Source organism: Dipodomys spectabilis, unplaced genomic scaffold (assembly GCF_019054845.1).
Source record: "Dipodomys spectabilis isolate Male_0828 unplaced genomic scaffold, ASM1905484v1 ptg000179l, whole genome shotgun sequence".
Taxonomy (NCBI): domain Eukaryota; kingdom Metazoa; phylum Chordata; class Mammalia; order Rodentia; family Heteromyidae; genus Dipodomys; species Dipodomys spectabilis.
The window spans coordinates 12,607,501-12,621,524 of NW_024870856.1; the positions used below are offsets into that span (position 1 = coordinate 12,607,501).

General features: G+C 60.8%; 1 protein-coding gene across 1 annotated transcript in view; it reads right to left on the reverse strand.

The window, feature by feature from the left end:
• Nkd2 (NKD inhibitor of WNT signaling pathway 2) overlaps window positions 1–1,301 on the reverse strand; it is a 20,639-nt gene extending 19,338 nt beyond the window's left edge. Inside the window, exon 1 of the mRNA XM_042695252.1 lies at window positions 1,277–1,301. Within this exon, the coding sequence (XP_042551186.1) occupies window positions 1,277–1,301 (25 nt within the window). The remainder of the gene's footprint in view (window positions 1–1,276) is intronic.
• Window positions 1,302–14,024: the final 12,723 nt, after the last annotated feature.

Genomic DNA, 14,024 nt, shown 5'->3' on the forward strand with positions numbered 1-14,024 from the left:
TTCCTTCCTGCTGTACCTTCCTTCCTGCTGTACCTTCCTTCCTTCCTGCTGTACCTTCCTTCCTGCTGTGCCTTCCTTCCTGCTGTACCTTCCTTCCTGCTGTACCTTCCTTCCTGCTGTGCCTTCCTTCCTGCTGTACCTTCCTGCTGTACCTTCCTGCTGTACCTTCCTTCCTGCTGTACCTTCCTTCCTTCCTGCTGTACCTTCCTGCTGTACCTTCCTTCCTGCTGTACTGCCCTTCCTGCTGTACCTTCCTTCCTGCTGTACCTTCCTTCCTGCTGTGCCTTCCTTCCTTCCTGCTGTACCGCCCTTCCTGCTGTACCTTCCTGCTGTACCGCCCTTCCTGCTGTACCTTCCTTCCTGCTGTACCTTCCTTCCTGCTGTACCTTCCTGCTGTACCTTCCTTCCTTCCTGCTGTGCCTTCCTTCCTGCTGTACCTTCCTTCCTTCCTGCTGTACCTTCCTTCATGCTGTACCTTCCTTCCTGCTGTACCTTCCTTCCTGCTGTACCTTCCTTCCTGCTGTACCTTCCTTCCTGCTGTACCTTCCTTCCTGCTGTACCTTCCTTCCTGCTGTACCTTCCTTCCTGCTGTACTGCCCTTCCTGCTGTACCTTCCTGCTGTACCTTCCTTCCTGCTGTACCTTCCTTCCTGCTGTACCTTCCTTCCTGCTGTACCTTCCTTCCTGCTGTGCCTTCCTTCCTGCTGTGCCTTCCTTCCTGCTGTACCTTCCTTCCTGCTGTACCTTCCTTCCTGCTGTACCTTCCTTCCTGCTGTACCTTCCTTCCTTCCTGCTGTACCTTCCTTCCTGCTGTACCTTCCTTCCTGCTGTACCTTCCTTCCTTCCTGCTGTACCTTCCTTCCTGCTGTGCCTTCCTTCCTGCTGTACCTTCCTTCCTGCTGTACCTTCCTTCCTGCTGTGCCTTCCTTCCTGCTGTACCTTCCTTCCTGCTGTACCTTCCTTCCTGCTGTACCGCCCTTCCTGCTGTACCTTCCTTCCTGCTGTGCCTTCCTTCCTGCTGTGCCTTCCTTCCTTCCTGCTGTACCTTCCTTCCTGCTGTACCTTCCTTCCTGCTGTACCGCCCTTCCTGCTGTACCTTCCTTCCTGCTGTACCTTCCTTCCTGCTGTACCTTCCTTCCTGCTGTACCTTCCTTCCTGCTGTACCGCCCTTCATCCTGTACCGCCCTTCCTGCTGTACGTTCTTCATGCTGTCCTCTGTGCTGTACAGTCTTCCATGTTGTACTGCCCTTCCTGCTATACCACCCTTTACACTGTACCGTCCTTTGTGCTGCCGTCCTTCATGGTGTACTGTCCTTCTGGTATACTGTCCTTCCTGTGGTACCATCCTTTGTGCTATACCTCCCTTCATGCCCCTACCCCAGGTGTACCACCCAGGCACCTTGTAGGGTATGTCGGGGGCAGAGGGCTAAGTGGTTAGGACAGGTCTCGTCTCCAGGGCTTGGGTTTATAGAAGCTCAGATACCCAGCTCAGCCCAGATAAAGAGCAGTCAGCAGAGGTGGGAGGGAGGTTTGAAGGATGAAATGATTTGAAAGGGGATTCTGAGCAGAGCCTGAAGCCAACCACAGCAGGTAAGAACACCCCGCCAAACCCAAGTCCACGCACAAGGCCTGGGCACCAGAGGAGGCGGGGGGGGGGGGGAAGTCAGCCAGGTGAGAGTAAGGGCTGGAGCCAGCTCCTCTGTGCTCTGAGGCATCACCCATGCTTGACCCCGCCCCCGCTGACTCATTCCAGGGGCTGGAAGGGCCCGTGGCAAAGGATGCTCGCGACCGCGCGTGCACCAGGTGGCTGGGGGAGGGCAGGGCTGCCTGTGGGCTTGGGGCAAGGTCTGCCCTAGAGACAAGTTGGAGTTAGGCCTCTCATTACTAGAGATGGAAAAAAGCCTCATTTCTCCTGTCACTGTAGGAGGCCTGGTGCCAGCCAGCACTGACGCTGGGCCAGGGGTACCACGGGCACACGAAGGGGCAGCCTCCAGCCGCGCGGCCTGGGTCCCGCCAGCAGCACCTACAGTACCGGGGACCCACGGAGAGGTGAGCTCTGTGAGCAGGGCTCCAGCCCCAGACTGGGACATTTGACATGTGTTAAAATGATCACCATTTGAATTTCTGTTTCAGCGTATTACATGTTTCTTAGTCTCTCTGATTTCGGAACTAACTATGGTTCAAAACTAACTACAGTTTCCTTGGAAGATTCTGCAGAACAAAAGGAAAATAATTCTCCCACCCCCTCCAGCTGCCACGGCCGGCCCTCATCAGGACATTCCAGCTATGCGTGGCAAACAGGATCCAACAGACACAATTTGTTCACTGCTGGCATGAAAGCTGCCCGAAGGGGCCCTGCCAGATCTCTGTCAACAGGAAAGCCGATTAAAGCATGCGCCAGCCCAGCGGGGGTGGGGGTCCTTCCTGAAATCACAGCCCAGCTGTGGACGCAGCTCTCCTGAGGCAGCCCTGCAGTGGGTAGAACTGCTGCGAGACCAGGTTGAGGTCTGTTTGCTCTCAGGCTTCTCCACTGAGCAGCAGCTCCCAGCCCACAGGTCCTGACTAAGCCAGCACTGGTCTTCTGCTCCGGACAGTAACATATTTACTTACAGATTTATTTTTGGCCCTACTTCTGGGGCTTGAACTCAAGGCCTCAAACTCTTACTTGGCTTTTTCATGCAAGGCTGTTGTTCTACCATTTGGGCCATACCTCCCCCTCTCAGCTTTCTGCTGATTAACTCATGGATGTTTCTACCTCAGATCTCACCCTCCTGAGACCTGAGAATTACAAGCAGGAGCCACTGGCGTCCAGCAGGCCACAGCTGGGACAGAGCCACTCTCCGTGGGCCTGGACGGCATTGTGTCGCTGCTCACAGAGGCCCTGCCCCATGCTCCAGGCCTGTCTCAGCCTCCCTGGAGCTTGGTTGCGCGAATGAGGCAGAATTGCGCCTTGCAAAACCCTTAGTTCCCACTGAGTGGTCTGAGCGTGCAGCACACTCCCACTCGCTCTGAGTGGTCTGAGCGTGCAGCACAGTCCCACTCGCTCTGAGTGGTCCAGGCGTGCAGCACAGTCCCACTCGCTCTGAGTGGTCTGAGCGTGCAGCACAGTCCCACTCGCTCTGAGTGGTCTGAGCGTGCAGCACAGTCCCACTCGCTCTGAGTGGTCTGAGCGTGCAGCACAGTCCCACTCGCTCTGAGTGGTCCAGGCGTGCAGCACAGTCCCACTCGCTCTGAGTGGTCTGAGCGTGCAGCACAGTCCCACTCGCTCTGAGTGGTCTGAGCGTGCAGCAGAGTCCCACTCGCTCTGAGTGGTCTGAGCGTGCAGCACAGTCCCACTCGCTCTGAGTGGTCCAGGCGTGCAGCACAGTCCCACTCGCTCTGAGTGGTCTGAGTGTGCAGCACAGTCCCACTCGCTCTGAGTGGTCTGAGCGTGCAGCACAGTCCCACTCGCTCTGAGTGGTCCAGGCGTGTAGCACAGTCCCACTCGCTCTGAGTGGTCCAGGCGTGCAGCACAGTCCCACTTGCTCTGAGTGGTCTGAGCGTGCAGCACAGTCCCACTCGCTCTGAGTGGTCCAGGCGTGCAGCACAGTCCCACTTGCTCTGAGTGGTCTGAGCGTGCAGCACAGTCCCACTCGCTCTGAGTGGTCCAGGCGTGCAGCACAGTCCCACTCGCTCTGAGTGGACCAGGCGTGCAGCACAGTCCCACTCGCTCTGAGTGGTCTGAGCGTGCAGCACAGTCCCACTCGCTCTGAGTGGTCTGAGCGTGCAGCACAGTCCCACTCGCTCTGAGTGGTCTGAGCGTGCAGCAGAGTCCCACTCGCTCTGAGTGGTCTGAGCGTGCAGCACAGTCCCACTCGCTCTGAGTGGTCCAGGCGTGCAGCACAGTCCCACTCGCTCTGAGTGGTCTGAGCGTGCAGCACAGTCCCACTCGCTCTGAGTGGTCCAGGCGTGCAGCACAGTCCCACTCGCTCTGAGTGGTCCAGGCGTGCAGCACAGTCCCACTCGCTCTGAGTGGTCTGAGCGTGCAGCAGAGTCCCACTCGCTCTGAGTGGTCCAGGCGTGCAGCACAGTCCCACTTGCTCTGAGTGGTCTGAGCGTGCAGCACAGTCCCACTCGCTCTGAGTGGTCTGAGTGTGCAGCACAGTCCCACTCGCTCTGAGTGGTCTGAGCGTGCAGCACAGTCCCACTCGCTCTGAGTGGTCTGAGCGTGCAGCACAGTCCCACTCGCTCTGAGTGGTCCAGGCGTGCAGCACAGTCCCACTCGCTCTGAGTGGTCTGAGCGTGCAGCACAGTCCCACTCGCTCTGAGTGGTCTGAGCGTGCAGCACAGTCCCACTCGCTCTGAGTGGTCCAGGCATGCAGCACAGTCCCACTCGCTCTGAGTGGTCCAGGCGTGTAGCACAGTCCCACTCGCTCTGAGTGGTCTGAGCGTGCAGCACAGTCCCACTCGCTCTGAGTGGTCCAGGCGTGCAGCACAGTCCCACTCGCTCTGAGTGGTCTGAGCGTGCAGCACAGTCCCACTCGCTCTGAGTGGTCTGAGCGTGCAGCACAGTCCCACTCGCTTTGAGTGGTCCAGGCGTGTAGCACAGTCCCACTCGCTCTGAGTGGTCTGAGCGTGCAGCAGAGTCCCACTCGCTCTGAGTGGTCTGAGCGTGCAGCACAGTCCCACTCGCTCTGAGTGGTCCAGGCGTGCAGCACAGTCCCACTCGCTCTGAGTGGTCCAGGCGTGCAGCACAGTCCCACTCGCTCTGAGTGGTCCAGGCGTGCAGCACAGTCCCACTCGCTCTGAGTGGTCTGAGCGTGCAGCACAGTCCCACTCGCTCTGAGTGGTCTGAGCGTGCAGCACAGTCCCACTCGCTCTGAGTGGTCCAGGCCCCAGACACACACTGCCCCAGACACACACTGCCTGACACACACTGCCTGACACACACTGCCCCAGACACACACTGCCTGACACACACTGCCTGACACACACTGCCCCAGACACACACTGCCTGACACACACTGCCCCAGACACACACTGCCCCAGACACACACTGCCTGACACACACTGCCCTGACACACACTGCCTGACACACACTGCCCCAGACACACACTGCCCTGACACACACTGCCCCAGACACACACTGCCTGACACACACTGCCTGACACACACTGCCCTGACACACACTGCTCCAGAAACACACTGCCCTGACACACACTGCCTGACACACTCTGCTCTGACACACACTGCCTGACACACACTGCCCTGACACACACTGACCCGACACACACTACCCCAGAAACACACTGCCCTGACACACACTGCCCTGACACACACTGCCTGACACACACTGCCCCAGACACACACTGCCCAAGACACACACTGCCCTGACACACACTGCCTGACACACACTGCCCCAGACACACACTGCCCAAGACACACACTGCCCTGACACACACTGCCCTGACACACACTGCCCTGACACACACTGCCCTGACACACAGTACCCAGACACACATGTCTGACACACACTGCCTGACACACACTGCCTGACACACACTGCCTGACACACACTGCCCCAGACACACACTGCCTGACACACACTGCCCCAGACACACACTGCCCTGACCCACACTGCCTGACACACACTGCCCTGACACACACTGCCCTGGCACACACTACCCTGACACACACTGCCCTGACACACACTGCCCTGACACACACTGCCCCAGACACACACTGCCCTGACACACACTGCCCCAGACACACACTGCCCTGACACACACTGCCTGACACACACTGCCCCAGACACACACTGCCCAAGACACACACTGCCCTGACACACACTGCCTGACACACACTGCCCCAGACACAAACTGCCCAAGACACACACTGCCCTGAAACATACTGCCCTGACACACACTGCCCTGACACACACTGCCCTGACACACAGTACCCAGACACACATGTCTGACACACACTGCCTGACACACACTGCCTGACACACACTGCCTGACACACACTGCCCCAGACACACACTGCCCTGACACACACTGCCCCAGACACACACTGCCCTGACACACACTGCCTGACACACACTGCCCTCTCACACAGTGCCCTGACACACACTGCCCTGACACACACTACCCTGACACACACTGCCCTGACACACACTGCCCTGACACACACTGCCCCAGACACACACTGCCCTGACACACACTGCCCCAGACACACACTGCCCTGACACACACTGCCCTGACACACACTGCCCCAGACACACACTGCCCTGACACACACTGCCCCAGACACACACTGCCCTGACACACACTGCCCTGACACACACTGCCCCAGACACACACTGCCTGACACACACTGCCCCAGACACACACTGCCTGACACACACTGCCTGACACACACTGCCCCAGACACACACTGCCTGACACACACTGCCTGACACACACTGCCTGACACACACTGCCCCAGACACACACTGCCTGACACACACTGCCCTGACACACACTGCCTGACACACACTGCCCCAGACACACACTGCCCAAGACACACACTGCCCTGACACACACTGCCCTGACACACACTGCCCTGACACACACTGCCCTGACACACAGTACCCAGACACACATGTCTGACACACACTGCCTGACACACACTGCCTGACACACACTGCCCCAGACACACACTGCCCTGACACACACTGCCCCAGACACACACTGCCCCAGACCCACACTGCCTGACACACACTGCCTGACACACTGCCCTGACACACACTGCCCTGACACACACTGCCCTGACACACACTGCCCCAGACACACACTGCCCCAGACACACACTGCCCCAGACACACAATGCCCCAGACACACACTGCCCCAGACACACACTGCCCCAGACACACACTGCCCCAGACACACACTGCCTGACACACACTGCCCCAGACACACACTGCCTGACACACACTGCCTGACACACACTGCCCCAGACACACACTGCCTGACACACACTGCCTGACACACACTGCCTGACACACACTGCCCCAGACACACACTGCCTGACACACACTGCCTGACACACACTGCCCCAGACACACACTGCCAGACACACACTGCCTGACACACACTGCCTGACACACACTGCCCCAGACACACACTGCCCTGACACACACTGCCCTGACACACACTGCCTGACACACACTGCCCCAGACACACACTGTCTGACACACACTGCCCTGACACACACTGCCCTGACACACACTGCCTGACACACACTGCCCCAGACACACACTGCCCTGACACACACTGCCCTGACACACACTGCCTGACACACACTGCCCCAGACACACACTGCCTGACACACACTGCCCTGACACACACTGCCTGACACAAACTGCTAAGACACACACTGCCCTGACCCACTCTGCCCTGACACACACTGCCCCAGATACACACTGCCTGACACACACTGCCCTGACACACACTGCCCCAGACATACACTGCCTGACACACACTGCCTGACACACACTGCCCCAGACATACACTGCCTGACACACACTGCCCTGACACACACTGCCTGACACACACTGCCTGACACACACTGCCCTGACACACACTGCCTGACACACACTGCCTGACACACACTGCCTGACACACACTGCCCTGACACACACTGCCCCAGACACACACTCCCTGACACACACTGCCTGACACACACTGCCTGACACACACTGCCCCAGACACACACTGCCCCGACACACACTGCCCCGACACACACTGCCCTGACACACACTGACCTGACACACACTGCCCCAGACACACACTGCCTGACACACACTGCCCCAGACACACACTGCCTGACACACTGCCTGACACACACTGCCCCAGACACACACTGCCTGACACACACTGCCTGACACACACTGCCTGACACACACTGCCCCAGACACACACTGCCTGACACACACTGCCCCAGACACACACTGCCCCAGACACACACTGCCTGACACACACTGCCCTGACACACACTGCCTGACACACACTGCCCCAGACACACACTGCCCAAGGCACACACTGCCCTGACACACACTGCCCTGACACACACTGCCCTGACACACACTGCCCTGACACACAGTACCCAGACACACTTGTCTGACACACACTGCCTGACACACACTGCCTGACACACACTGCCTGACACATACTGCCCCAGACACACACTGCCCTGACACACACTGCCCCAGACACACACTGCCCCAGACCCACACTGCCTGACACACACTGACCTGACACACACTGCCCTGACACACACTGCCCTGACACACACTACCCTGACACACACTGCCCTGACACACACTGCCCTGACACACACTGCCCCATACACACACTGCCCCAGACACACACTGCCCCAGACACACACTGCCCCAGACACACACTGCCCTGACACACACTGCCCCAGACACACACTGCCCCAGACACACACTGCCCTGACACACACTGCCCCAGACACACACTGCCCCAGACACACACTGCCTGACACACACTGCCCCAGACACACACTGCCTGACACACACTGCCTGACACACACTGCCCCAGACACACACTGCCTGACACACACTGCCTGACACACACTGCCTGACACACACTGCCCCAGACACACACTGCCTGACACACACTGCCTGACACACACTGCCCCAGACACACACTGCCTGACACACACTGCCTGACACACACTGCCTGACACACTGCCCCAGACACACACTGCCCTGACACACACTGCCTGACACACACTGCCCCAGACACACACTGCCTGACACACACTGCCCTGACACACACTGCCCTGACACACACTGCCTGACACACACTGCCTGACACACACTGCCCCAGACACACACTGCCCAAGACACACACTGCCCTGACACACACTGCCTGACACACACTGCCCCAGACACACACTGCCTGACACACACTGCCCTGACACACACTGCCTGACACACACTGCTCTGACACACACTGCCCTGACCCACTCTGCCCTGACACACACTGCCCCAGACACACACTGCCTGACACACACTGCCCTGACACACACTGCCCGAGACATACACTGCCTGACACACACTGCCTGACACACACTGCCCCAGACATACACTGCCTGACACACACTGCCCTGACACACACTGCCTGACACACACTGCCTGACACACACTGCCCTGACACACACTGCCCTGACACACACTGCCCTGACACACAGTACCCAGACACACATGTCTGACACACACTGCCTGACACACACTGCCTGACACACACTGCCTGACACACACTGCCCCAGACACACACTGCCCTGACACACACTGCCCCGAAACACACTGCCCCGACACACACTGCCCTGACACACACTGCCCTGACACACACTGCCTGACACACACTGCCCTGACACACACTGCCCCAGACACACCCTGCCTGACACACAATGCCCCGACACACACTGCCCCGACACACACTACCCCAGACACACACTGCCCCAGACACACACTGCCCTGACACACACTGCCCTGACCCACACTTCCCCAGACACACACTGCCCTGACACTGCCCCAGACACACACTGCCCTGACACTCACTGCCTGACACATACTGCCCTGACACACACTGCCTGACACACACTGCCCCTATACACACTGCCTGACACACACTGCCTGACACACACTGCCCTGACACACAGTACCCAGGCACACATGTCTGACACACACTGGCCTGACACACATTGCCCTGACACACTGCCCTGACACACTGCCCTGACACACACTGCTCTGACACACACTGCCTGACACACAATGCCCTGACACACACTGCCCCGACACACACTACCCCAAACACACACTGCCCCAGACACACACTGCCTGACACACTGCCCTGACACACACTGCCCTGACACACACTGCCCTGACACACACTGCCCCAGACACACACTGCCTGACACACACTGCCACAGACACACACTGCCCTGACACACACTGCCCCAGACACACACTGCCCCGACACACACTGCCCCAGACACACACTGCCCCAGACACACACTGCCTGACACACACTGCCCTGACACACACTGCCCTGACACACACTGCCTGACACACACTGCCCCAGACACACACTGCCCTGACACACAATGCCCCGACACACACTGCCCCGACACACACTGCCCTAGACACACACTGCCTGACACACACTGCCCCAGACACACACTGCCCTGACACACCCTGCCCCAGACATACACTGCCCTGACACACACTGCCTGACACACACTTCCCCGACACACACTGCCTGACACACACTGCCCCGACACACATTGCCTGACACACACTGCCCCGACACACACTACCCCAGACACACACTGCCCCGACACACTGCCCTGACACACACTGCCCCGACACACACTGCCCAGACACACACTGCCCCGACACACACTGCCCTGACACACACTGCCTCAGACATACACTGCCCTGACACACACTGCCCTGACACATACTGCCCTGACACACACTGCCCTGACACACACTGCCCTGGCCTGGACACACACTGCCCTGACACACACTGCCCCAGACTCACACTGCCCTGACACACACTGCCCTGACACACACTGCCCTGACACACACTGCCCTGACACACACTGCCCTGGCCTGGACACACACTGCCCTGGAGACACACTGCCCCAGACACACACTGCCCTGACACACACTGCCCTGACACACACTGCCCTGGCCTGGACACACACTGGCCTGGACACACACTGCCCTGACACACACTGCCCTGGAGATACACTGCATGGACACACACTGTCCGGGTGCACACTGCTCTGTACTAACAGATTCAGGAGCTCACCCACTCGGAGTCTGCACACACCACACAGGCACAGCCTTTCCAGACAGCTCTCATGGCTGGAAGGACTTTTAAGGAGAAGGTAACATAGCCCTTCTACTCTAAATACCAAAGAAAGAAACCTCAGAGTTATTCACATTACTTCCCCACGTGTGAACACGAAGAGCAGGACCCGAGCTTTGAAAGGCTGCCCTGTGTTCTCCTGAGGGCCGCCCCGTGGCACTGTCAGAGAGCTCCTACCGTAGGGGTGCCGGCCACTGTGGTATGAGGAACGTTCCAGACATCCAGACAGGTGGCGTCCTGGAGGCCGGAGTGAGTGAAGACACACTCACCCAGTCCATCCAGCCTGTGTGGTCAACGCAGAGGACCTGAGGGTTCAGACGCACGGCCTCCCAAGGCCCCTGGAGGCCCCGGCCCTGGCCCAGGGGCTGGCCCACACATCTGTGTGGATCAGCACGCACAGACAACCAAAGAAAAGCAGGCAGGAGTGCTGTCAGCCACAGCCCCATCAGGACCCAAACTGCACCCCCAGGGGCCCAGGCTCCATCCTCCCGAGTGTCCAGAGCGGCACAAACCCTAACTTCAGTTTTCTGTGGCTGGAGCTCCTGTGGACTGTGCACCCAGGGGTCCCAGGCCTTCTCCGTCCCTTTCCAGGGACGGAGGCCTGGAGGCGAGGAGCCGCTGTGATGGTGCACCTTCCCCATCCAGAGATCCTACCTTGTCCTGAGCACCTTCCTGAGCCGTGGTGGTGCTCCCCTGTCCTGAGCCGTGGTGGTGCTCCACTGTCCTGAGCCGTGGTGGTGCTCCTCCTGTCCTGAGCTGTGGTGGTGCTCCCCCTGTCCTGAGCTGTGGTGGTGCTCCCCCTGTCCTGAGCTGTGGTGGTGCTCCCCCTGTCCTGAGCTGTGGTGGTGCTCCCCCTGTCCTGAGCTGTGGTGGTGCTCCCTCCCCCTGTCCTGAGCCGTGGTGGTGCTCCCCTTGTCTGAGCTGTGGTGGTGCTCCCCCTGTCCTGAGCCGTGGTGGTGCTCCCCCTGTCTGAGCTGTGGTGGTGCTCCCCCTGTCCTGAGCTGTGGTGGTGCTCCCCCTGTCCTGAGCTGTGGTGGTGCTCCCCCTGTCTGAGCCGTGGTGGTGCTCCCTCCTGTCCTGACCAAGGGAGTGACCCCTAAGCGCCACCAGCCCGTCAGCACTCGGGGTGGAGTGCCCAGGGCTGCTCTGATAACTTAAGTCCTTTGCTAGACTCTCCACGCAGCGATCACCCCCAAACCCACAGCCTAGCCCCGCAGAGAACTTCACAGGGAGGACACAGTCCCAAGGAGCCAAAGAGCCACCTGGAGGATGGGGGTGGGAGCTGGCAGGGAGGGCGGGTGAGAGCTGGGGGGGAGGGCGGGGGGGAGCTGGCGGGGAGGGGGGAGGGCGGGTGGGAGCTGGGGGGAGGGCAAGTGGGAGCTGGCGGGGGGAGAGGGCTGGTGGGAGCTGGGGGGGAGGGCGGGTGAGAGCTGGGGGGGAGGGCGGGTGGGAGCTGGGGGGAGGGGGGGAGGGGGGGTGGGAGCTGGGGGGGAGGGCGGGTGAGAGCTGGCGGGGGGGAGGGCGGGTGGGAGCTGGTGGGAGCTGGGGGGGGAGGGCGGGTGAGAGCTGGGGGGGAGGGCGGGTGGGAGCTGGGGGGAGGGGGGGAGGGCTGGTGGGAGCTGGGGGGGAGGGCGGGTGAGAGCTGGCGGGGGGGGAGGGCGGGTGGGAGCTGGGGGGAGGGGGGGAGGGGGGGTGGGAGCTGGGGGTAGGGTGGGTGAGAGCTGGCGGGGGGGAGGGTGGGTGGGAGCTGGGGGGGAGGGGGGGAAGGGTGGGTGGGAGCTGGGGGGGAGGGGGGAAAGGGTGGGTGGGAACTGGGGGGGAGGGTGGGTGGGAGCTGGCGGGGGGAGGGCATGTGGGAGCTGGGGGGTAGGGCGGGTGAGAGCTGGCGGGGGGGAGGGTGGGTGGGAGCTGGGGGGGAGGGGGGGAAGGGCGGGTGGGAGCTGGGGGGAGGGTGGGTGAGAGCTGGCGGGGGGAGGGCGGGTGGGAGCTGGGGGGTAGGGCGGGTGAGAGCTGGCGGGGGGGAGGGCAGGTGGGAGCTGTGGGGGGGGAGGGCGGGTGGGAGCTGGGGGGGAGGGTGGGTGAGAGCTGGCGGGGGGGAGGGTGGGTGGGAGCTGGGGGGGAGGGGGGGAAGGGCGGGTGGGAGCTGGGGGGGAGGGCAGGTGGGAGCTGGCGGGGGGGGGGGGGGAGGGCCGGGGGGAGCTGGGGGGGAGGGCGGGTGGGAGTTGATGGGGTGGGGGAGGGTGGGGGGAGGGGGGAGTGACAGACGTGAGCAAGAGCTGGGGTGACTAAGGTGGGAGTGTGGCCCAGACTCAGGAGGGCCCAGCTCCAGGCTAAAGGCTGGCAGACCACAGCCAGGCGAGGAGAACGCACATTTACATACAAGTCAGTCCTCAGTCTTAGGTAAAAACCGATGGTAATGACGCAAGCCAGGTCCTCACCGGGCTTCTGCCATGTCCTACCGGCGGGCCACGGCGGGCCCGTTACTCCAAGTGTCCCAAGCCAGCCCCGGCCCCCCGGCCCGAGCGAGGGGCCGCCGCCCCTCACTGCGCATCAGTCCTGCTCTGAGCACCACCCACTGGGACCCAGGGCCGGCTCCACAGCATTTTCCAGGGACCCAATGCTCACCCTCCCTTAAGAGGTGGCAGCCCATTCTCAGCGGACCCAGTCTCACACTTCTGATCATGGACACGGCTGCACTCAGATGCCACAGGTGGCCATCAGCATTCCCACGGGCAAACGAATGGGCAGGCAGCCGAGACAAGCCGGGTGTCACCCTGGATCGCCTCACCAAGAGCAGAGGAGCGCGCACCTGGCAAGCCCCTGTCCACCACCAATCTTCTTATGCTGGACCCCAGGAGGTATCCAGACCATGTACAGTGCAGCATTCCACATCCCCGGGAAGCACAGGTCCCCAGCATCCCTGGTTAATGGGGGCTATGGGGGGCCCAGCCTCAGGACGGAGTTGCACACAGCCAACCCAAATATACCAACATCAGACGACCCCTGCTGCCCGACCTCCATCCATGGCGACCCCCGCCTGCCCGCTCTCCATCCACGGCGACCCCTGCCTGCCCGCCCGCCCTCCGTCCACGGCGACCCC